The 25,945-nt window shown below is 36.7% G+C and overlaps 1 protein-coding gene across 8 annotated transcripts in view; it reads right to left on the reverse strand.

Moving 5' to 3' along the window:
- Window positions 1-25,945, reverse strand: part of ANKRD28 (ankyrin repeat domain 28) — a 202,150-nt gene that overhangs the window by 39,181 nt on the left and 137,024 nt on the right. For all 8 annotated transcript variants that reach the window (XM_045037635.1, XM_045037633.1, XM_045037631.1 and 5 more), the window contains 8 exons: window positions 22,528-22,728; window positions 20,878-20,965; window positions 15,272-15,414; window positions 11,751-11,963; window positions 4,617-4,695; window positions 3,585-3,699; window positions 2,244-2,326; window positions 351-414 (listed from right to left, as the gene is read on the reverse strand). In XM_045037635.1, coding sequence (XP_044893570.1) covers window positions 351-414; window positions 2,244-2,326; window positions 3,585-3,699; window positions 4,617-4,695; window positions 11,751-11,963; window positions 15,272-15,414; window positions 20,878-20,965; window positions 22,528-22,728 — 986 coding nt within the window. The remainder of the gene's footprint in view (window positions 1-350; window positions 415-2,243; window positions 2,327-3,584; window positions 3,700-4,616; window positions 4,696-11,750; window positions 11,964-15,271; window positions 15,415-20,877; window positions 20,966-22,527; window positions 22,729-25,945) is intronic.

A 25,945-nucleotide genomic window follows, 5' to 3' on the forward strand; every position in this document is an offset into this window, starting at 1 on the left:
CCCAAAGAACACTAACATTACTCAAAACATCTCTAAATGTTTTGTTGGCTCTCATTTGAAGACATATATTCTTTTCACTTATCCAGAAATAATTTTTCTCTGATAGAAAGCAATAGTTCCTTTTACAGTTTTGCTCCATCTCTCCCAATCACAATTTATGACTCAGGTGGAAGATTAAAAAAAAAGCATTTTCTACTATTCTGGACTTTTCTTCTCCCAAACCACTCTTGTTACAGTTTGTTTTCTATTTTGAGGCAGCTCAGAACTAATAAAGAGAAACAAAGAGAAGAGAAAAAACTGGCACGACCAACTACCTTCTTCTTTAAAAAGTAAAAATTTTGTTAACATACCCTCCAGCCGCAGCTGCATGTAGACAGGTCCTGCCAAAATCATCTGGGGTATCTATGTCAAATCCTGTAAAAATGGATATATCTTATATAGTATCATAGATATGTTACTTCATACTAAAGTTCTAAGTCAAGAAATGTCAAGTATCACATACACCACAATCTCAAACAAAATTGAATTACAAATAGGCACAAAATTATTGAAAATAGCTTAATAATGTCTAATACTACCGAAACATGCCTCTAGAGGACTGGGAGTTTTAGGACAAGTGCTGGCATACTTGTTTAAAAGCCATAGGATACAATGCTTAGTTGGTTGAGCATCCAATACTTGATTTAGGCTCAGGTCATGATCTCATAGCTCATGATATTGAGCCTCAGGTCAGGCTCTGTGCTGACAGCGTAGAGCCTGCTTGGGATTCTCTCTCTCTCAAAATAAATAAACACTAAAAAAAAGCACCACAGGATACAATGGAATATTCTTCAACAATAAAACAACAACAACAACAAAGTACTGACACATGTTATAATATGGATGATCCTTGAGAACATTTGGCTAAGTGAAAGAAAAGACCACATCTTGGGTGACCATTTCTATGAACTATCCAGAACAGGCAAATTTATAGAGACGGAATGTAATGATTGCTTAGGGAGAGGCAGGAGGAAATGGGGACTGACTGCTCAAACAGGAGGATGAGAATGTTCTAAAACCGACTCTAGTGATGGTCACACATCTCTGCGACTATACCAACAAACACTGAACTATATACTTTAAATGGGTGAAATGTATGTTATGTGAACTCTTAGTAAAGTTGTTTTTAAATAGTATTTTTTTTTTCAACGTTTATTTTTGGGACAGAGCGAGACAGAGCATGAACGGGGGAGGGGCAGAGAGAGAGGGAAACACAGAATCGGAAACAGGCTCCAGGCTCCGAGCCATCAGCCCAGAGCCCGACGCGGGGCTCGAACTCACGGACCGCGAGATCGTGACCTGGCTGAAGTCGGACGCTTAACCGACTGCGCCACCCAGGCGCCCCAGTAAAGTTGTTTTTAAAAGAAGCCATAGGTGCTCTGCTATCTGTGTACTATTTCTAACACTGAGGAGAAATTTTAGACTTCTCTTTCATAGGTAAATGGGTTTGTGAATACTTGTGGAAATACACAAACTTTTAAAGACTTAAAGTAGAATTAACTTAAAAAATTACTAAGAAAAAAGAAGTGTTGTCTCACACAAAATGTTAATTTTCACTGAAACGTTCCCGTAATTCTTTCGGTAATCTTGAGTATTAACATACAAAATATGTTCAACTTCAACACTCCGAGAAACAGACTATCCTTTAAAATCAATGAAATCATATATATTCGGTAATTCTATGCATTTAATAAGGATCATAGTTTTGTAATATTTATAGAAAGCTATAGATCCTGTTTTGTTTCAAACGGACTATGATTATGGTATTTTAACACAGTAATTAGATATGGTATAAATAATTTCACAAACCTCGGAGATATTATAGAATGGCTATCAGCTCCTAAAAAAGGAGCATGCAAATGAAGATACTCTGTTTCTAGGCATAAAGGGACAATACAAGAAAACTACCATCCAACGAACAGAAACTGCTCTAGAAATGTTCTACAACCCATTCCCCCACTAACAGAAAGAAGGAAATCCCTGAAAGATAAAACCTTTCCCAGATCTGAAGAGAAAATTGAATGTTAAAATTAAAGAACCCAACATCTTCTAAGAGGACTTAATAAATGATTCACATTTGGACATATCTATAAGTAATTTTGGGAAAGCAGGATAAAGAGATTAAACTTTGGGGGATTTCGTGGAGACAAAAAAAAAAAAAAAAAAAAAAAAAAGGAGAATCAGTCTGCAATGGTTCCACTTACCAGAAGAAAGAAGTTTCCTGCAGCAATCTGAAAAACCACTTAAAGCTGCCAAATGGAGGGGGAACATTCCATGTATGCCACGCCTAAAATAAGTAGGACAGTAACCTCAATACAAGAATAAAATAGTCATTTAAATAAGTGACAAAGAAACTAGCTACAGTGAAAAGATAACGAGTCCAAACTTTTACACTTTGAAGAGCAAGGTGGCAAAAGGCTAAAGGTGACTGCAGCTTACTTATTATCTAGCAATTTTCCTCCAGGAGTAGGATATTTCAACCAGGGCATTATTGTCCTGATGAACTTTGTTGGATGTGGGGGGGTGGGGGGTGAGGTGGCGGCTATCCTGTGCGTGCAGGATGTTCAGCAGTGCCCCTGGGCTCTACCCACACCAGATGCCAGTAACATCCTTCTACCAAATTATGACAACCAAAAATGTCTCTGGACATGGGCCTAGGGTGTGAAATTCAATCCCCCTGCCTCACTCTTATTGAGAATCATTATCACAACACAAAACGTTCAAGAATGTTCACTGTAGTAATTGTTGTAGCAATAAAAAATAGGAAGCAACTTATGTTTGCAAATAAGTCGAATGAATAAACTGAATTCTTTATAAATAATTACATTTTATAAAATGAATGAACTAGAGGTATTTGTAGAAATGTGAAGAAAAAGCCTGAATTTTATCTACGTGGCTAAATCAAAAAAGTTGCAAAAAGTGTACAGTGGCATCACAGTTACAGAAAGTTTACAAGGAGGTTTAAAACATGTTAATGAATATATATAAATGTAATAAAATGTAATAAAAATATAAAGGCACACAAAGGAATGATAAACATCAACTTCAGTAGGATATTTACTTTTGCAGAACATGCAAGAGAATCCATCTTTCTAACAACATCTTTTATAGAAACTTTTATAAAACAGACAAAGCGAGCTGTTCCCACCAAATGAGGGGGCAAAAGACCTACAGGTAGTAGTATTTGGATGAAAAGGAAAAGCATTCACCATATAAACATTTTTAGGTCTTTTATTTACATTTAGATTACAAATAATTAGATCAAAACAATGAAGAGCTCTAACCAAAACTGCTTATTATTCATAATCTAGAATGAACTGGGGTAAAAAAAAAACATAAAAATACACTATGCTGCCTTACCAAATGAAATCATACTAAACATCTATTCTAGCACATCATCAACACAAAGGGGAAAAAGCTCAAGCAATGAATACCATATTGGGCACAAAATCCACACTTCTACTTGAAATATCTAGAAAACTACAATTCACTGCCATCTGTGTTTCCCAGTCATCACAGCTATCAACGCTGTGTTAAGTACTTACTTTGCAGTGTCAGCACCACTTGTAATAAGAGTGTTGATTAGCAGCTCATGGCCGTACCTTGCTGCTATGTGCAAAGGGGTGTTTCCATTCTTATCCTCACAGTCGATTACAGCTCCTGCAATAAATAGCATACCATCAGATAGTGGACTAATATTAAGTCGTATCTGTTACGTGGAAAGTAACATAAAACACTACTCAAGCATAAACTAATGAATATAGAGATCTAACTAGAGTTCATTCATAGGACATTTATTGGGCCAGGCACTGCAGTTATAGATCTTACACTTAAAACAACTTTGTAAACTAAGCATACGTTTTTAACATTTTAAAATGACAAAAGGGTTCTGGGGTCCAGTAAGTTTGGAAACCACTGTATTAAAACAAAAGTAAACATATTTCTTTAGAGCAAGACGTCAGAGCTTTAATGTGCAAACTCCATGTGTCATCAAGATTGCAAGCAATGCTTCAGGAATTATTTGATCATGAAACTACTACTTTTTCTTTGCAGAACTGTAACAGCTATTATTTTGAGGACTACTAACAGTTGCTTGGAACATGGCTTGGCAAACACTAAAGTAATGTACTGAAGAGTTTTTATTTAAAGGTTTAGCTTGGCTAGTGCTACTTCAAATGCAAAAGAATATAAATTCAGAAAATAAATGAAAATCCTAAAAATAGTTCAAAACATTCAAAGGGGGAAAAAAGATACATGCAACAGAGTTTTGTTAACGTGTAATACAAACTGCGATGGAAAGGCAAAGTCTTCTATTCAGCAATGCTTCAAAAAAGCCCACACTAACTGCTGGAGAAATTATATTTATAATTCAGGGGAAACAAAATGAAAATAAATGAAAAACAAATTGTGAAAGATATATATACATGGCATTTTGTACTCTTTATTATTTGATTTTCATAAGATCTGAAATCAAATATTAAAAATATATAGACTGTTATAACAATTCCACAATACCATTCATTTTGTGGATGTTTTTACTACATGTAAGAAAAAAAACAAACAGAAATACTTTTTACCACTCTGGATAATGGTTTGTGATCTGGAGAATCTACCGTGGAGGGCAGTCATGTGCAGTGGGGTTTTCCCATCCTTGCTCTGAAATAATCAAATAAAAGAGATTTAAAATTATTATTACATCTGTCATATGTAATCCTTAGTTTTATTCTGAATGTCCTCTCACATCTTTATTTTGTTTTTTTTGTTTTTTTGTTTTTTAATTTTTTTTTTCAACGTTTATTTATTTTTGGGACAGAGAGAGACAGAGCATGAACGGGCGAGGGGCAGAGAGAGAGGGAGACACAGAATCGGAAACAGGCTCCAGGCTCTGAGCCATCAGCCCAGAGCCCGACGCGGGGCTCGAACTCCCGGACCGCGAGATCGTGACCTGGCTGAAGTCGGACGCTTAACCGACTGCGCCACCCAGGCGCCCCTCACATCTTTATTTTGTAAAACTATTACTCAAACATTAAGTTTAGTTCAAGCTTATGGAGGCAGAACAGTTCAAGCTGTTCAAAATTAGGAACTTTTAATTAATTAATTTTTAAACATTTATTAAAAAAAATTTTTTTTAATGTTTATTTATTTTTGAGACAGAGAGAGACGGAGCATGAACAGGGGAGGGTCAGAGAGAGAGGGAGATACAGAATCCAAGGCAGGCTCCAGGCTCTGAGCTGTCAGCACAGAGCCTGATGCAGGGCTTAAACTCACGGATGGTGAGATCATGACCTGAGCCAAAGTTGGACGCTTAACTGACTGAGCCACCCAGGTGCCCCTAAACATTTTTTTTAAAATTTTTTTTTCAATGTTTTTATTTATTTTTGGGACAGAGAGAGACAGAGCATGAACGGGGGAGGGGCAGAGAGAGAGGGAGACACAGAATCGGAAACAGGCTCCAGGCTCCGAGCCATCAGCCCAGAGCCCGACGCGGGGCTCGAACTCACGGACCGCGAGATCGTGACCTGGCTGAAGTCGGACGCTTAACCGACTGCGCCACCCAGGCGCCCCTAAACATTTATTTTTGAGAGAGAGCATGTGCACATGAGCGAGCATGTGCAACACGGGGGAGGGGCAGAGATGGGGACAGAAGATCTGAAGTGGGCTCTGCACCAACAGAGAGAGACCAACGTGGGGCTCGAACTCCTGAACCATGAAATCATGACCTGAGCCAAAGTCAGATGCTCAACTGACTGAGCATCTAGGTGCCCCAAGAATTTTTTTTTTTAAAGTACAGATATTATAAAGCACAAATATACAAAAAACCCTCAATACCTACCATTTATAAAAAGCTATGCACGGTAGATATGGTATAATCTTAATATCTTTCCTATTTCATAGGTGGGTAAACTGAAGCACAAGGATGTTAAATGATTCAACCAAGGTCACATAATCAGTAGTGGTACAGCTAGGATGTGTTTCCCACATTTCAAAAATTCACATTGCTACAATTCTTTCATTCTAAGAAATGCTAAATCCCTCCTCAATAAAGAAAAAAATGAATATCTGAATTAACTCCACCACTATAATTCATTTAGAACACTTTATTAATTTGTTCATAATTATTGATAACAAATAGCTTTTTTCTCAAATGACTTAAATTAATCAGACTGGCTGTGCATGTATGTATTTAATATTCAAGTTCTGAAGTTCGAAAGGACTTTGTCAAAACATGCAATATGACTGTTACAAAGTAAAGAAAATATTTTGCAATTCCTAATCCCTCAGCAATACTCAGCATACCTTCTGTGTGTGTATGTATGTTTATATATATATATATATATATTTTTTTTTTCTTCCAAGCTGAAATGTGGCAAGTGTCCTAAGTTTACACTAAAACTGTATAATGCAGATCTCCTTAAGAAATGCTCCTGTCATAATAATGGAGTGTTAGACGAACTTCATAATTACTTATATATATTTGATTCCATAATTTTATATTAATTTTTTCAAGCAAACAAGCCATCCAATTGGCAATTTATCTCAAAGAACTTTCAAACCTTTGCAGGCAGTGTGTGCACAGGAGGGAAAACAAAACAAAACAAGCAAGCAAACAAGGTAGGCTCTGGAGTCACAATGACCTGTGCTGAATCCCAGTTCTCCAGTTACCACAGCAAGATTTAGGAGAAACTGCCTACCATCTTAAGCCTTCACTTCTCAACTGACAGTGGACACAAATTACCTCTACCTCATAGGTCTGTGGTAAGAATAAATAGAATAATCTTTGTAAAACACCCATATAACATACCAGTGTCTGTTATGTTTGGTGTTTTTATCAATGTACCAGTTGTTATTCTTTCAACCAGAAAAGAACAAAACAAAAAGTACAAAAGCATTTTAATAAAGGGATTCTAGTTTGTAGTATCTTTTCAAAATGTTTCCTATATAACATATCTTGATTTTTTAAAGTTTCTTTACTTTGAGAGAGAGAGAGAGTGTGCGAGCAGGGGAGGGACAGAGAAGAGAGGGAGAGAGTGAATCCCAAGCAGGCTCCGTGCTGTCAGCACAAGCTTGATGCAGAGCTTGATCTTACAACTGGGAGGATCAGGACCTGAGCCCAAATCAAGAGTTGGATGCTTAACTAAGCCACCTAAGCACCCCAACATATCTTAATTTTGTAATGTTAATTTTTACCTATAGACAGACATGTTTTAACAAAAGAAAAAAGTAAAAAAAAAACAACAACAAACTAAACTGTAATATATATTTTGAGTGCATAAAATGATGAACTTTGAAATATAGCTAACATTTACATAAATAGTAAGCACTATGTTCCAGGCAGTTTTATTTTTTATTTTTATTTATTTTTAATCTTTATTTATTTTTGAGAGTGAGAGCAGGAAAGGGACAGAGAGAGAGGGAGACACAGAATCTGAAACAGGCTCCAGGCTCTGAGCTGTCAGCACAGAGCCCGATGTGGGGCTCAAACTCACAAAGCATGAGATCATGACCTGAGCCTAAGTCCAGCACTTAACCAACTGAGCCATCCAGACGCCCCTGTTTCAGGCAGTTTTAAAATATTTCATATACATTAGTCATTTACTTCTCAAAACCCTATGAGTTACATACTACTGACCTGATTTTATAGGCCATGGGGTTAAGAAATGTAACAAGGTCTCATAGCTAGTATGCAGTCCTTTACTATATACTATAAGGCTATAGGTGGCACTGGATTAACATTTTTACTTTCTATATACTTACTGATTATAAAAAGTATTCCAAATATACTAAGAAAAAAATTCAGATTACCAACTGAAAAGTCCACCATAAGCCATGTTAGGAAGGGGGAGGGCACATTTATTTCCCTCTGAATTGGGGAGACAATGGGTAAATTTCTTTTTTAAGTCACCTTAACTAATTTGAGAATCAAATTAGGAGTTTTAAACAAAAAATAAAGATCTACCAACATTCTAAGAGTTGGTTTCACAGGTGACCATAAACAGCAACAACAGTAAGTAAGCCACACATACTACTTCCTAGATTTAAGTTTTAAATAAAATATTTGGGTATTTTATCTGACAAATATTTATTCTTAAGAATAAGATTAAGTGGGAAGATACACATTTCAGTGATACAATCAACACAGTAGGGCTCATGTAAAGCAAGGTAAAAAAAAAAAAACAGACCTATATTGCTTTTTAAACTCCATTCACTTTATCTCTATGCAGTACTTTGAAAGACAGCCGATTTAAAAACTTATAAATGAATAACTGAATAATTTCAAGCCTAAATTCACATTCCAATTTCTAGTCATCCACAAGTTGATCAGGGACAGAAACACCAAAATGGAGAAAGAGATGACTTGATACAGAGAATATGAGGGCTACACCAAGTAGAATCTTTTATAATGTAAGGCAAGTGTCAAAGCCTTATTAGCTTCTTAATCAAGCAACAATTTGATAGGCACTATATTTGGCAATGATAGGAAACACAGGTGTCTGGAATGAAGATATATTCTTGAATGAATATACATTCTTATTGGTTGAAAGCATATAGCTATCAATAATTTTTATATAATTTCAGATCTGGAAGGTACCTTAGAAGTCATTAACAACATGGGAATTGTGTTCCAATGGAACTTAGCTAGAAGATAGCTGCACAATCGCATTTAAATGGGATGTCGTACATCCCTAGGCAAGATTAAGGCAACTTTTATGAAATCTATTTCTTTTTATCTTTTTTAACTTTTATTTATTTATTTTGGGGGGGAGGGACAGAGAGAGGGAGAGAGGGAATCCCAAGCAGGCTCTGTGCTGTCAGTGTGCAGCCCCATGCGGGTTTGATCACATGAACCGTGAGATCATGACCTGAGCCAAAACCAAGAGTCAGATACTGAACTGACTGAGCCACCCAGGTGCCCCTATGAAATCTATTTCTAAACCAACATCATAGGTTGTTGCCTTAAAATCTACTTAACCACCACATCTCAATTGCTTTGCTAAAAAATTCCCTTCTGGTGTATAAAATCCACCATTGGTTTTTTTCTAAATCAATAAAGAGGTAGCTTCAAATAGGACCACTGGTCTAAGCATTACACTGTAAGTGAGCCTCATGTAGGACTAATTCTCGTTTCTATATTTCAAAAGAAAACATAGTTAAAACAAATCACAAATAGAGTTAAAACAAGAGTCAGCTACATAGGCAATGACATATGAATCAAGTGATCTATCATCAAATTATATTCAATATTCATGTCTAAATGGCATTGTATAAATAAAAAGCCTAATTTTTACCCCTTAAAGACAGCACAACAGAAACTAAAACATGTGTCACAGCTAATGATATAGGTAAGCCATGATCCTTAATATTTCACACACAAAAGATAATTCAACTATAGTCACTTGATCATAAACAGATCTCACAGAGACTAAAAATATTTGGTTGTGGGGCGCCTGGGTGGCTCAGTCAGTTAAGCATCCGACTTAGGCTCGAGGTCATGATCTCACAGTTCATGAGTTTGAGCCCCACTTCGGGCTCTGTGCTGACAGCCCAGAGCCTGAAACCTGCTTCGGATTCTGTGTCTCCCTCTCTCTCTGCCCCTCCCCCACTTGTGCGCAAGCACGTGTGCGCACGCTCTCTCTCTCTCAAAAATAAACAAACATTAAAAAAATTAAAAAAAAATCAGTTGTGATCTTTTGAGGAATGTTAAGACCTAATCTGTATTAAAAAATATTACTTGGCTTTTGAGGAAACAATTAACAAATTTCTTTCCTTCACAAATGTTTAAATATTGTTCTGGTCCCCAATTATCCAAACAGCAGGAATTCTTCAAACCAAAACAAAGAGTTCAAATTTATTATCAAAAATTTTTAGCAATTTTTTAGATGATTAAAAAAAACTTTAGTATGTAATATGACTGAGAACTGGAAACTTGAAACATATATCAGGTATTTTAAATTTAAGCATATACAGGGCGCCTGCGTGGCTCAGTCAGTTAAGCATCTGACTCTTGACTTGGGCTCAGGTCACGATCTCCAGGTTCATGAGTTCGAGCCCCATGTCCGGCTCTGTGCTGACAGCACGGAGCCTGCTTGGGATTCTCTCTCTCCCTCTTTCCCGGCCCCTCCCCTGCTTGCTCTCTCTCAAAAATAGAAAAATAAACATTTAAAAAATAAAAATAAAAAAATAAACCTAAGCATATATATAACAGGAGTTCTTTATGATACCTTATATCATATCCTTTCCTTCCTTAAGTATAATACGCATAAATTTTGTCCTGTAGCAAAGACCTAATTATATATGGACTTGCTGCTATTGCAGCTGTCAGACAGGAAGTCAGTGGCATCACTAAAGGCTTATCTAAAGTTAAGAGACATAAGAAAATGGATTCTTTTCTCTACCAGTCTGAAGGACACTGGCTCATCATACCCACAAAAGATGAAATCTTAAGAAATTAAAGTTCTGAAAAACACATTTTAAGGTTCAATGTTTTCACTAATCTGAAACAGTTCAATTTTTTTTTTGTGCTTTTGTTTTCTTCATAACACAAGATATGGACTGGCAAATACTCAAATAATGAACTGATGAATTAACACAGAATCAATGAGAATATCTTGGAAAAATCAAAATGATGATTACACATTATAAAGTAGTGATGTTCAAAACTGTGGCTGCATGTGGCTTCTCATAGAATTATATACTGACAGTACATTTATCGGGGCTCCAGAATTCTCATGTATTTCAAAATTCAAATGCTCATTCCTAAAAGTAACTGTAACCAAAAAACAAAAAACCAGCTATTCCTTACATGTAACACATTGATACTGGTCTTTCAATTTTTATAAAATTGAAAAAAAAATTGAAAACAGAAATGTTGAAAGATTACTGTGAACACCCATATACATAGCACCTAAATTCTATCACTAATATTCTACATCATATACCAGCGTGTCCACCCTGCCATCCACCCAATTATTTCATGTTTTTCAAAAGTCGCAGATATGTCTAAATAGGTTGGTATGCATATCATTAATTAGGGTTCAACATCAGCTTGGTGTGTTACCTCCTAAGGGAAAATTTATAAGCAATGAAGCACATAAATCTTAAATGTATTATTTCATGAGTTTTGACAAATGCTCATTTATATAATATAAAGCCTGTCAAAATATAGAATATTATCATCACCCCAGAAAGTTCTTCTATGTCCCTTTTTCATCAATCCCTCCTCCCAGGGGCAACTGTTTTATTTCCACTACAGAATCTGGAACTCAATATAGATGGAATTTCATCTGTTCTAGAACTTCATATAAATGGGAATAATATGTATAGTCTTGTGTAAGGCTTTGACTCAGCATATTTTTTTTAATGTTTATTTATTTTTGACAGAGAGAGAGAAACAGAGCATGAGCAGGGGAAGGGCAGAGAGAGAGGGAGACAAGAATCCGAAGCAGGCTCCAGGCTCTGAGCTGTCAGCACAGAGTCTGATGTGGGGCTGGAACTCACAAACCGTGAGATCATGACCTGAGACGAAGTCAGACGCTCAACCAACTGAGCCACCCAGGCGCTCTGACTCAGCATAATATTTTTAAGATTCACCTGTGATCTTTTGTCTATCAGTATTTTGTTCCTTTTTATTGCTGAATGGTATTTGTTATCGATATTGTTTTAAACACCCAACTCCTAAATACTATAGTATGGATTCTGATTTTATTTCATACCTTCATATTGACATCAGCCCCATTGCCTACTAGAAGCTCTAAACACAACGCTCCATGTGTTGATGCAGCAGCAAAGTGCAAAGGAGTAAATCCTTTTTCATTCTTTTGATTTACATTAGCACCACAGTCTATAAGTTCATTCACTACAACATCTTGTCCATTATAGCAGGCTACATGAAGAGGTGTATTTCCATAGGCATTTGGTTCATTCATCTATTGGAAGAAAAAAAATCTCAATGTTATGAAGCAGTCTTGCTTCAAGAATGAAGGTTATTTTAGCACTGTTGTGGTTGCAATCAAATTATTAAAGTGAGAAACAAGGATAAATACACAGATAAGGTTTATAATCATAAAGTTCTTTTAAAATAATGAATATTCACAAAAGCATTTTGGTGTGAAATAGATTTTGTACATTCAAGGAATATAATTTATACATACAATGTCTGCTTCATGACAACATTCAATGATTTCGAGAGAGAGATTTTAGGAAAATGAAAACTAAACGTATTTCTAAAAGCTTTCAAAGTAAGGTACAGTTGTAAGAGTTAAATCTAAGAATCATGACAAATTAATGCAAACTGAAAATTCTGAGATATACTGAATAACATGCATATTTTCAATCTTTTCACTTGAAGTTGTTAACGAAGATTAAGATTTTAAACAATGAGTGGCATCTTTTTCTACTTCATTTTTGCAACAAAGTTGGAGTCTAGATATTTTCCAGCCTTACATGTTGACGCTGTAATAAAATGAATGTGTTCAAAGGAATATGCTCAATGTTGAGAAGTAATTCTTGCAGCTCAAGTTTCTTTTTCATTTTGTTTCTAATAAAATAGGTGAATGCTTTATAGTTTTTTTTCATTTTTTTTTTGTTTTTTAGAGACAGAAAGCATGTGAGATAGAAAGCATGTGAGTGGGGGAGAAGGGCAGAGGGAGAGAGTAAGAATCTTAAGCAGGCTCCACACTCAGCCCAGAGCCTGATGGAGGCTTAATCCCATGACCCTGGGATCATGACTTGAGCTGAAATCAAGAGTTGGATGCTCAACCAACTGAGCCACCCAGGTGCCTCTATATGGCTTTTGTGTAAAGAACCAGACCTTTGTCCAAAGAGATATCTGGCCTTTGCCCTTGTCTTCTGGGAGGTAATCTATGGCATACTTGATAGAAGGGTCCTTTATTTAGGGTGGGAGCTGGCTACACTGGATCTTAGAATAGGCTTGGCCACAGTCAATAGTGTAAGGGCAGGATCTGACCATGCCACATAAACCAACTGTGTCATTTGAGGAGAAGGGGGAGCTTTGGCGCTCTCTGTTATCAGTGGACTTGGAGACTGAAATCAACCATGTGGGTAATTGATCAATCAACCAATCAGACTTACGTAATGGAGCCCCAATAAAATCTCTGAAAACAAAGCTACGGTGAGCTTTCCCGGTTGGCAAATACCATGAGCATATTCTCATATATTGATGCTAGGAGAGTAGGGAGTCCTAACTTCATCAGGAGAGAACAATGGAAGCTTTGTGTTTAGAATACTCCTGGGCCCAGCCCTATGTGTCTGTTCCTTTGGCTGATCTTAATTTGAATCTTTTTGTGTAATAAACCATGGGTATAATAGTTTTCAGTAAATTTTTTGAATCCTAGTGAATTATCAAACCCGAAGGTAGTTCTGGGCAACACTCCAAACTTGTAGTTGGTTGGAAGTAAGGGTGGTCTTGTGTGGAGACTGTGCCCTTTAACTTTGAAGTTGGCCCCAACTTACCACAACTCTATTTTACATTTTCTTTTCTGAAATCTCTGGGAACAGAAACTGAAGGAAGTGAAAAAGGAACACTTAACTTTGGTCAAAGTACCTAGATTTCATCACCAAAAGCTAAGACACATGGAATAGATTCCCCTCAGTCTCCAGAACTTTGAGAGATTGAATCTGTTGTTTTAAGTCCCTTACTTTATGGTAAATTGTTATGGCAGCCCTGGGAAACTAATAAATTATGCAATTGGAGGCCACATGTCACTAAACAGCTCTAAGTCTGGCCACTTATTTTGAAGAATGCTCTGTCACCATGGTTTACAAATGTTATTTTACTGTCAATAAAAGAAATTTTAAAAACTGCACTAGAATGGATGTGAAACAGAGCTATAGAACTGCTGAGCTGAAATAAAACTTCTATCTGTTCATACTCTACAGGACCCTACTTAACAACATTAGGATTTTTGCAACTTCTCACAATCCTGACACATTTAGTAACTATTTGCTTGCTTCAGGCAGTGTTTCACATAATCCTTAAATTGAGTCTATTCAGCTCCACAATTCTGCCTTGCATTCTTTGTCCAACCAGATTACCATTTACATTTTATTGTTTTTATAATTGATCTAAAACACCTCCCTCTGAGGCAAACCATAAGACCCTCTTAAATACTGAGAACAAACTGAGGGTTGATGGGGGAGAGGGGAAAGTGGGTGATGGGCATTGAGGAGGGCACCTGTTGGGATGAGCACTGGGTGTTGTATGGAAACCAATTTGACAATAAATTATATTCAATATTAAAAAAATAAATTTTATGTGAAACTAAAAAAAAAATAATAATAAAAAAAATAAAACACCTCCCTCTGGCAGAGCCTAACCCTCTCTCTCCTTCTAATTTGTTCTTTAAAAAAAAAAAAATATTTTCAAGAGAGAAAGAGCTTGAACAGGGGAGGGGCAGAGAGAGGCTGGGGACAGAGGATCTGAAGCAGGCTCCAGAATGACAGCAACAAGCCCGACATGGGGCTTGAATTCACAAAACGTGAGATCATGACCTGACCCAAAGTCAGATGCTCAACCAACTGAGCCACCCAGGTGCTCCCTTCTAATTTGCTCTTTTTAATCTATTTTGAACAATCAGATGAGTTTGTCAAAACTGTACCTAAAATAAATATACTAAGAGAGGTATATAAGCACAAGTGCTTAAAGGATGGCCTGTGAAAGTGACAGGCATTCTTAGCTATCTCAATTCAGAAATCAAATACATTCTGATAAAGCAACAACCCTCCTAACCAAACAGATTTATACAGTAAGGAACACTTATAGTTGATGGGCAAGAAGCCTTGAGTTTTCCTGCCTAGCTCTTGCCATTATTTTGTAATGTGAACTGCTACAGTCATTTAATGGGAATACTAGACTAACTACTAAGCAAGTAAGACTAACAGTAGAAACCCAGCCATTTAGGAAAAATAATCCAGGTGTGTCTGATCTGCTCATTTCCATGGCTAAAATGGAGCTACAGGGCTTGAAATATGAAGCAGAAAAACCTGCATCGTCCATTCCCCTTTGGAATGTACTTTACCTCTTAATATACTTTGACTAATTACATGATCAGATATTAGTGCACTATTATTATGTAAAGAACTATAAATATCTAATTAAAAGACAAATATTATTGTATAAAATTATCTTTTAAGTTTGAAATAAATTCTGCCAACGAGGTAATCACAAACATATAAAATGCCTCCTTCATTTATACTGCTCAATCTATGTACCTACATCAACTCCAAGATCCAGAAGGTACTTGACCACGCTGATCATTCCACTAGAGGCTGCTGCATGAAGAGGTGTATAAGACTTCTTATCCTTGCATGTCACTTCAGCTCCATGTGCCACAAGTAATTTCACTACTTCGATGTGACCTGAAAATGTGTTTAAGAGAAAAAAATAAAAGCAGAGGAGCATATGGAAAATATGAAATATAATCATGGGTATCTTTTAAAAAAAGGTAAAAATGCAAATTAATAAATAATGCATAAGTCACCAATAAATCAAGTTATAACCAGAGAAAGGATGGAAGAAAAAGAAGTATTCAGATAATTTCAATAAATCTTGACAGCGGTAAGTAATTGAAAACTATTGTATTTACTATTTTATCCGGTGACAACCTTACAATCTATAACCCTCCGTTTGTCTAGATCTTGATTTCAAGGTTGTTTTAACACATTCGAGTTTTTTTTTTTTTTAATGTTATTTACTTTTGTGTGTGTGTGTGTGCGAGAGAGAGAAAGAGAGAGAGCGAGCGAGCGCAAGCGGGCAAGAGGCAGAGAGAGGGAGACACAGAATCCAAAGCAGGCTCCAGGCTCCAAGCTGTCAGCACAGAGCCTGATGTGGGGCTAAAACCCACGAATCATGAGATCATAACCTGAACCGAAGTCGGACACTTAACCAACTAAGCCACCCAGGCACCCCAACACATTCAAGTTTTGAAGTTAGCTTTTTATGTCTGATATAACACATAAGTTTATGTTTCTCTGCCTTAGTGGAATCTTATACTTGAAAATCTGGGAGTGACATGGGCTTGGGTTTCTTTAAAATGTTACTCTTTAGAACATGTGGTTAAAGACTTCTTCTCCCCTATTACTTCCACCAGATGTCTTTAAATCAACTTAGTTTGTTATTCACCTTTGTATCAATTAGGATAGGCTAGGTTATGTGTGCTGTGGTTAAAAATCAGTTCCCAAATCTCAGTGGTGTTTTATTTCTCATCATCACCATGATTGCTTGGCCAGAGGGCTCTGCTCACAGTCACTCAAGGACCCAGGTTCATATAGCTGACACCACCTTGCATGTGGCCAGCCAGTACCAAAAGGAGGAATAGACTGCAGAATCTATCTTGAATCAGCAATTAACTGCTCTGGTCCAGAGGTGATGCTGCTATCAATTCACTAGTCAGAACTAGTACCAGGCCCCACCATACCATACAAGGAGGCCAGGAAGGGGGACATGTATCCAGAAAGAAGGAGAACCACTATTCTCTTTTTATATCTCCTTGGTCTTTATCAGGTTAGATTATACAGCGCTTTTTCCTCCTCCCATAATGCCTCCCATCCTTGTGCCTTTGTTCATGGGATTCCTTCATTGCATGGAATGTTCTGCTTGGATGTCTCTTTCCAGGGATTGTTACTAACCCTTGAAGGCCCACATCAGTTCCCATCTTCCCTGATCAACCCCATTATCTCTCTTCCCTAGAAGCCTTATAAGCCAAAAGCACTACATACCTGTAAATACTATCTAATAAGTATATAATACCTTCTGATGGTTCTTAAACTTGAATCATTATTTATTTAATTGCCTCTAATTACTTTTATGTATTAGCTTCCCAAATATATATTTTCAAAGGCAAAGGTATATTCCACAGGGCTGAGAACAGTGTTATAAACAAATAGGCACTCAAATATTTGTTAAATAAATTGTTCATGACACCATTTTTTTATATCCCTTCATAGGGAATGAATATGTAAAGTTAATAACTATAAAAATGAGGCTTTCAAACATAGGCCCCTCTTCCTTGACAAAATTAGGCCAGGTTATAAGATGCACAAAGAATCAAGTAGATTTAATTGTTTATATGTAAATTACCAACTAAAGTGGATACTTTCAGCTATTTTTGCCCCATCTCAATAAGAAATCTCTACCATATTTTTAGGAAAAAAACCAAAGGAATATCTATCAAATCATTAGGTGCCAAATCAAATGTAATTATCACATAAGAGTATCACCTGGCCCAAAGATCACTCACTACACATTACCTTCTGATCTATGGCTCTAGAAAGATAGCTACTTGCATTTATTGTAACGTGTGAAAATCAGTACCTAGAAGCCTCACACATAAACATAGCTTTTCAACTGGGCAAATGCATATTATTCATTAATACACCAAAAAGAAACAAAGTTCTCTTGATGTTTAAGACTAAAAGGCTCGGGGCGCCTGGGTGGCGCAGTCGGTTAAGCGTCCAACTTCAGCCAGGTCACGATCTCGCGGTCCGTGAGTTCGAGCCCCGCGTCGGGCTCTGGGCTGATGGCTCAGAGCCTGGAGCCTGTTTCCGATTCTGTGTCTCCCTCTCTCTCTGCCCCTCCCCCGTTCATGCTCTGTCTCTCTCTGTCCCAAAAATAAATAAAAATGTTAAAAAAAAAAAAAAGACTAAAAGCTCATAATACTAACATACTAGAAAAACTGTTCAAAACCAAAACATCATTCATATAAATGGCACAGAACGTATTAATTGTGCATATAAACTAGTAGATGCCAGGAAGTATGAACTTCTCCTAACATCAATAAAACTTGAAAAGGGGCTACGCATAGGTAAATTTACAATTTTAAAACTGACAAATACTTATTTAAGCACATTTCAGAAATACGGATAAATTCCTTTAACTGAACCACTGAAAATATGAAAAAAGGGGCCTCTCCACAGCCAGTTTGAGGGTGACTTATTTAAAAGAAAAAAGGGAATAAAGTTCCAGAATGCAATAAATGATATTTGTTCTACCTACATTGTGGCCCTGGCCAGAACAAGTACGTGTCCTCCCTGTCAATTTATAGACTTATGCTACCAGGAAGACTAGATTTCATGTAATTTGTCTAGGTGTAGTTTTAGAAAATGGCATTCTTTGGACATGTACAGTATACATGATTTTACTTGAAAAATTCCCTGAATTTTTCTTTTGTTCATGACTGTGTAAAAATAAGGAAAATGAACTGTGATCAGAATTTGTAAGTCTTTATGAAAAGGAAAGGAAGGAGAAAAAAATACTATTTCATATTCATTCAAATTATGCACTGCTTTAAGAAGAAATTCGGGAATGAGTTGCTAATCAAGGTAATTAATATTTATTCAGTACTTTCTATGTCAAAGTCATCATGGTAAGGCGATTTGAGGTAGAACTTGGCTGAATATTGCTAAAAGTACTGAAAGCAACAGAAAAGATGAGTGTATAAAAGGGATATCAATGGAGGTTCACAGTCAGAGTGAACATAGGGTAGGGAGGGGGATATGATGAACTCTTCGGGGATAGAGATACTGTTGCCAAACACTGACACATAATTCAGTAACAGCATAGGGATAAATGGTAGAGCCTAAGAGAAGAGTAAGGGGAACTTCAACCAGGGGATAGAAGTCCAGGGCAAATAAGAAGTTTGTGAGAAATAAATTATAAGAAGACTACATGTAATTTTAATGTCTCTTTCACAAATACTGACAGATTCTCTGAATATAACCCTAGTAGGGCCAAAGACCTGGACACCGGGCTTGTCTATTAGACCAGTCAATAGCTCCCTACTTTTACATGTTTAGCTCTCTTTAATCCTGAATGCTTAGAACAGCTGAACAGTTTTAGAAACTATGTGTCAACATTCTTCTTCTTCCATGCTGAAAGAGATAGGGAAAGGAGAATTATAAATCCCTGAATGTTTATGCTCAAAAATTAAATGAGGCCCAAGAAACACAGAATACCTTTTTTAATCCACAACTGGCCTGAAAAGTGACATTCAGTGCACCAAAGAAAACAAAGCTGTCAAAGGAGGGCTCCTGAGATATACACACCCAGCTATTCTGGGAGCTCAATTAGAGGCAACCCACAAAATCTGCTGGCCTTCAATTTCATGAAAACAACTGCTTAATTAAGTCTTAATTCTCTGGAGGTAAGAGGCCTGATGAATTCTGCTTCATGTTTAAACCCTTTAACATAAGGTGTACCAAATCATTCAGAATAGATGCTCTAAAACTATCTGGAAGGATAAGCTACAGAAGAATATTCAGAAAAGTCCCCAAGACTTAAAATATGAAAAATATACAGGCTGTGAGGAAGGGACTTCCAGATGCTACAGGAGACGAGCTTCTGGATGTTTTACTTTCAAGTTACAGAAGAAAATTGCCCATGATATAACTAGAGGCATGAATCTCTGGTGTGAGAGAAATACCAGAAGCCCAAATGTTCAGCATCTGGCTTTCAAAACAGGGACATCTGACAAGGATATTAACCTTCAAGAACCTTCATTTTTGATCATTCCTTATACTCACACTAAAGGTCAGACTTGCTATTCACTATGGATTCTGCTGCTTTTGGTTTTTTCTACTACAGGCAAAAAATGCTGGACCTTGGGGTTATCTACACAACTGGTTTGAGCTCATTTATTTTCTTCCAATGTCATATTTTACAATTTTATATAGTTTTAAAAATTAATAATCTTCCATCAAATCTTCCTTTAATTTTTTATTTTTATGTCAGAAACAGGAAAAGACAAAACCAAGAGCAGGGAGTCCTGAGGATAAGCTATGCCTATAAGAAGGGTGGCTAGCTAAATGTCTTTGTAATTAGGTAGTATGCATGGCAAATCAGGGAATGACTCTAGTATTACACATAAGGTGTCAATCCATATGTGATTTTTCTTAAGCCAGAAGAGCCAAAATAGCAGAAGGAGAATTATAACCTTTGGCAGGGAAGAGAAAAAATTCTGAGGCTCCATCGCTACAAAGGGAGGAAGAGTTCTTTCAGTTTATTTTGAGAAACTTGAAAAATGAATGTCTATATCCAGCTCTTCCTCCCAGAGGTACAACCCTAGCCTTGTAGGACTTGCAAGGTTCGTGGCAGGTTGTACTTCCTCCATACTTAGAGATTTACTTCCACCTGCATGGTTTTAGCACCCACAAGCCTGTTCTTTTTGTGCACTTAAAAATATCTTGAGGTAGGCTCAAGATCTGCCTGCACTCTAGCTGTCCAAGTCACCTTAAGAACCAATTAATGCTTCTGTTAGTACTCTGGTTGCCTGGTTTTGGGTAGTCTACCCAAAGACTGTTTTCCCACGAGCTCTGTCAGGTTGTGGGGTGCAATTTTGCAAATCCCAAGATTTTTCAAGAACATATACATGTCACAGCAGAAAAGCCTACACTCTAAGCCTTAGTTTCTTTCTGTGAAATTACTGTTGCAGAAATCAAACACGATGTTGCCTATTCAACCCAGTGGCCCAAAATAATAGGCTTCTTAAAGCATCTTCATAACTTCTATCTTAATATTCCCATGAAAACAAGGATGGATATAAGAATGGGCTTCTAGTAAACCACCAACTAAGATCATGCTTCCCAGACTTGTGTCTAGGATGTCTCTCCCTTTAAAAGTAAACAGAATTATTTTCAAACAGCTTTAAGAAAACTGGACCTGAAATGTCCCCCACTACCAGGCTGGGTCCACTTGGGCAGCAAATTTAGATATGGTGTAACTTCTCACTATCCTTAAAAACAGATGTTATACCAAATGCAAGAACTAAAATGTACAAATTTTCCTGAATACATAATGTCAAAAAATGAAACTTAAAACATACATACCCATATATGCTGCCCAATGAATTGCCCGTCTATCTTTCTTGTCAAAAGCATTAATATTGGCACCTCTAGACAAGAGTAGTTTGACCATCTGTAATAAGAATAAACACAGTTTCATCAAAATTCAGAAGAAGAACTGTTCATGAATATCCCTTATGATGACTACTCATCTCAATCTCTGTGGCACTGAATTTCTGTGTTGTAGACTAAACAGTGAAGACCCTTTAACATAATTCAATAAATAATAGGACAAAATATGAAAAAAAGATTTACAATGCACGTTATTGAAGTCAGGCATCAGTATCTTTTAAAGATGCCCTTTTGTGTCCTGTCCTGGTATTTTATGAACAAAGAAGTACAAATATGGGAAGTCTAAAGGTGGAATATTTAACAACAGGTTTTATTTCTTTTAATAGCCCAAAGTGCTGTTAAGATGTAAAGTGCATTCTTATCCCAGAAATGTCTTAAATTTAATTCAAACACAAACGTAGTATCTATAATATGGTTAGATCCAAAGGTCACTGGGTAGTCTACTTACCTCATGATGTAGTACCTCATAGATTTCTATTCTGTCTAACCATATTTATGATAAGTTTCCCCACAGGAAAGGGCATTCCATGTTCCAAAAAAGGGGACGTATCTTGTGACCTTAACTGCAGTGAAGGCAAGGATTCTTTATGTTGCAAAAACAGAGGAACAGTGAAAACAACACTGCAGCCACTAGCACTCAGGCATGGAATCTTGGGAATGTCACTTTATCTCTGAGTTTCTGTGTCTGCAACAAAAATGAAGGATGGGCAAGCTGGCCTCAAAGGTTTTTTTGTTACTCTGTATTCCCTTCTTTACTAAGTCTTTTATGTACACATAAACCTTACTCTTTACCATGACAATATCTAACATGAAGCAATGATTGTTGTAGAAGATAACTAAATACTGGGGTGCCTGGGTGGCTCAGTCAGCTAAGTGTCCACCTTCAGCTCACATCATGACCTCATGGTTCGTGAGTTCAAGCCCTGCGTCGGGTTCTGTGCTGACAGCTTGGAGCCTGGAGCCTGCTTCAGATTCTGTGTCTCCCTCTCTCTCTGCCCCTTCCCTGTTTGTGCTTACTCTCTCTCTCTCTCTCAAAAAAGAAAAAAAGAGAAAGAAAAGAAAACTAAATATTAATTTTCTTAAATTATTTCCTTTTCATGGTCTGTTATCAAAGAATTCTTGACTAAACATTGATAATAAATGATAAGAAAATATTTTCTAATCTCTGTTTTCCTTTTTTACTATCTTTCTGGGAGCAAAATGAAACTGCTCTATCTTTCTGGATTATTTTTTCCACAATGCCAGAACATACTTTTCACATTGTGTTTAGCTGGCAGTGATCTCCTTCATCTTCTGTTGTCCTTTGACCATGAAATTCAAGTGTATAGGGCTATATCTGATACGTAAACTTCAAAATTTGAGAATGTTGTATCACAAATTTTATCATGAAAAGAAGTCGAGGGTTTGCTAAAGGCAAAATTAGACAAAAATGAGCAAGACGGATATTTCTGTTTGCTACTACCATGGATTGAGTGGCTAAAAAGGGCAAGTTCATTAATAATTAGACTGGTGAGTGGGAGGATGATGGGAGAGAGAATCACTGTCTAACTGAACACTACCTACCTCACCATGTCCACTAAAAGCTGCATGATGTAATGCGGTCCTCCCCGCTCGATCAGACACGTTTACATTACTTAGAAGAGGTACCAAAGCTTCAGCACACTTTACAGCTTTATTAGCAGCAGCGATGTGTAAAGGGGTTTGCCAATTTTTGTCTCGAGCATTAACATCTGCAGAATGCTTCAAAAGTACCTGCACTGCTTCCTAAAACATATGAAGGTAAAAGTTACAAAAGACAAATGAGTTAACAGTTTTAGAAATTATATATATATAATATATACATATATATTAAGGAATTATATATATAATTTATATACTATATATAAATTATATATATTAAGGAATTAAAATTTCCTAAGGAAATAAAAAGTCTGGCAGAACCTGCTATAAATGAGTCGGATTTATTCAAGAAAATAAAATATTCTGAACTAAAGGCAGTACTACTCAGAGCCATTATAAAATGCAATGAGATAAAACATTGCCCTTTTCTGTTGTCCAATTAAAGGCATACCAACATTAAAATGTGCAAGAAATACTAACAAATATTCTTTAAAAACATTCATCAGTTCTCATTTTTCTAGATGGCAAGATACAATTAATTTATACTCTAAATAGTTTTAAAGAGAATTATTACTTTGACAATAAATACATAAAAATTTAAAACATACTGTCTCCCAAATTAATATACATGTTGTATTTTATAAAAGGAGAAATCACTAGGATCTGGAGAGAAACAGACCAACAGGTAAATAAAGAAACAGATGCTGTGATGCTAACTGGTGAGAAAGTTAACAGGCAATTTAAGAGCTTAGTATCCAAAGGGATTTGTCTTCCAGAAACACAAGGAAAACTTCACAACACATCTATAAATTGGCCTCATGGCTAGATACTAAGGAATCCAGTATGCAATCTACAGTAAGCAATATAGTCAGAACTAAACTTAGCAAGAAGTTTTTCCTTGTAGTAATAATCCTATCTTTGGCAGATGAATGACAAACTATGTATGAAATAAAAAGGCCGAGAACAGAAATCATCTCAGTTCATTTACCAGGTAGAACTATTTAAGTCTAGTAATAATGACCCTTGGTTTTCTTAAAAAAAAAAAAAAGTACATGAAAAGTGTTCGAAAGCGTCAAATAACTGTAAGTAGCGAGGAAGACTAAACAAAATACTATCATCTCTGATTCACACATAGCTTTCAAGGCCTTTCAAATAAAAAGTAATCAGAACTGTCTGAAATATGGGAAACAGCATAAATACTTATTAACAGGACTGACAAAGGCTAGAGAGAGGCCCAGTAACCTATCAATCTGCTAAGGAAGTCAGCCAGTCATATACATGTATATGTGCGTATATATATATGTATAGGCCTACTCTAGACCCCACAATTCCACTCGTTATCTGCCCAACAGAAATTTAAAAAGACCCACCCAAGAATGTCCACAGTAGTTTTATTCATAACAGCCACAAACCAGAAATGCAAACAGCCATTAACAGGAAAATGGATAAACTATTGTACATCCATATAATGAAATACTCTTCAGCAATAAAAGGAATGAACATTCAATTCACGTAATATGGAAGACTCTCAAAAATATTAAGTTGGGGGCCCTGGTTGACTCAGTCGGTTAAGTGTCTCTTGGTTTTGGCTTAGGTCATTATCTCAACAGTTCGTGAGATCAAGCCCTGAGTTGGGCTCCGCACTGACAGCACAGAGACTGCTTGAGATTCTCTTTCTCTCTCTTTCTGCTCCCCTGCTCTCAAAAAACAAACACCCAAAACCAAAAGACAACCAACAACAACAAAACTTAAAAAAGTATTAAGTTGAACAAAAGAAGTCAAGATACAAGAGTACATACTGTATGGTTCCATTTTTATAAAGCTCTAGAATAAGCAAAATTATTCTATTGTGGAAGAAATCAGAACAGTGGTTGCCTCGGGGACAGGCAAGACTGACTAGAAAGGGACATGAGGTAACTTGCCGGAGTGATGGAAATCTTCCATATCTTGATTGGGAAAAAAGGTTACATGAGTGGATACGTGTGTCCAAACCCGACTACACATGTGTTCATTTACTGTAAATTATACTTCAATGAAAAAAAGGAGTATAAAGAAAAGGATACAGACAGGAAGTGGTACAAACACACCATCAGGATTCTCCAACTCAAGAAGGGTATTTTGTGATTTGGAGGATAAAACTAACATTATCCTGGGAAATGTTAGTAGATATGTTGATGGATGTACTAGAAAATAATTAAAAACAAAATGAAGAATTTATAATTGGATTAAGTTAGGCAAACAGTGGGAATAAGTGCCAGGCTTCCCTTATTCATTCCCACTCTGGAATTCACAGTGTATACTTCTGAAAAGTATGGAGAATATTTACGTTCCATTAGCAAGAAATAGAAAAATCAAAACTATTTTTTTGTTTTGCTGAAAAGCAAGAATAAATCCAGTTAATGGTAGGTGAGGGTGGGTAAGACGGCACCTAAGAAATGCTATAAACATAGTTACCAAGATCCTAGAATCAAGACAGACCAAAGTTTGAACAAGGGGTTCACTGCTATGGACCAAATTGTGTTCCCCCACAATTCATATGTTGAAGCCTAACACCTCCCAGTGTGACTATATTTGGAGACAGTGTCTTTGGGAGGTAATTGAAGTTAAATGAGATCATAAGGGAGGCAACCTGATCTGATACTTTAGAAGAAGAGGGAAGTGAGAAAGATCCCCCCCCCCCACCCCTTTCTCTTTACCATGTGAAGATACAGTAAGAAGTAGCAGTTTGCAAAGCCCAGAAGATAGCCCTCATTAGAAACTCTGCTGGACCTTGATCTGGGATTTCCAGCCTCCAGACTATGAGAAAACAAATTTCTGTTGTTTATGCCACACAGTCAATAATATTTTGTTATGGCAACCCAAGCTGACTAACGTATCCACCATTTATCATTCACAATAGGATGTCAGATCACAATAGCAGTAATCTTTGAAAATTCAGAAAAAAACAAATCTCTACAGACTGGAGGGAGACATTAAACCAAACCAAACATGCAGATTTCTAGAAATTACAATCAATAAGCCTGTTGTCAGAACTAGTAAAACTCTAGATCATATTATCAGCACATTATAAGTATTTAGAAGATAATATAGGAATAATAAAAGGTATATACGGTTCCACTAATAATATTACCATAGCAACCTTAATTCCAATTTTTCCATTATTAGAGGCTATGTATGTGTAAGAAATACTCCAGGTGTGCCTTGACTTTAAAAAATCAGCTAAGTAGGGCGCTCGGGTGGCTCAGTCGATTAAGCAACCGACTTTAGCTCAGGTCATGATCTCATGGTCCATGGGTTTGAACTCCGTGTTGGACTCTGTGCTGACAGCTCAGAGCCTGGAGCCTGCTTTAGATTCTGTCTG

The sequence above is a fragment of the Felis catus genome, chromosome C2 (assembly GCF_018350175.1).
Source record: "Felis catus isolate Fca126 chromosome C2, F.catus_Fca126_mat1.0, whole genome shotgun sequence".
Classification (NCBI taxonomy): domain Eukaryota; kingdom Metazoa; phylum Chordata; class Mammalia; order Carnivora; family Felidae; genus Felis; species Felis catus.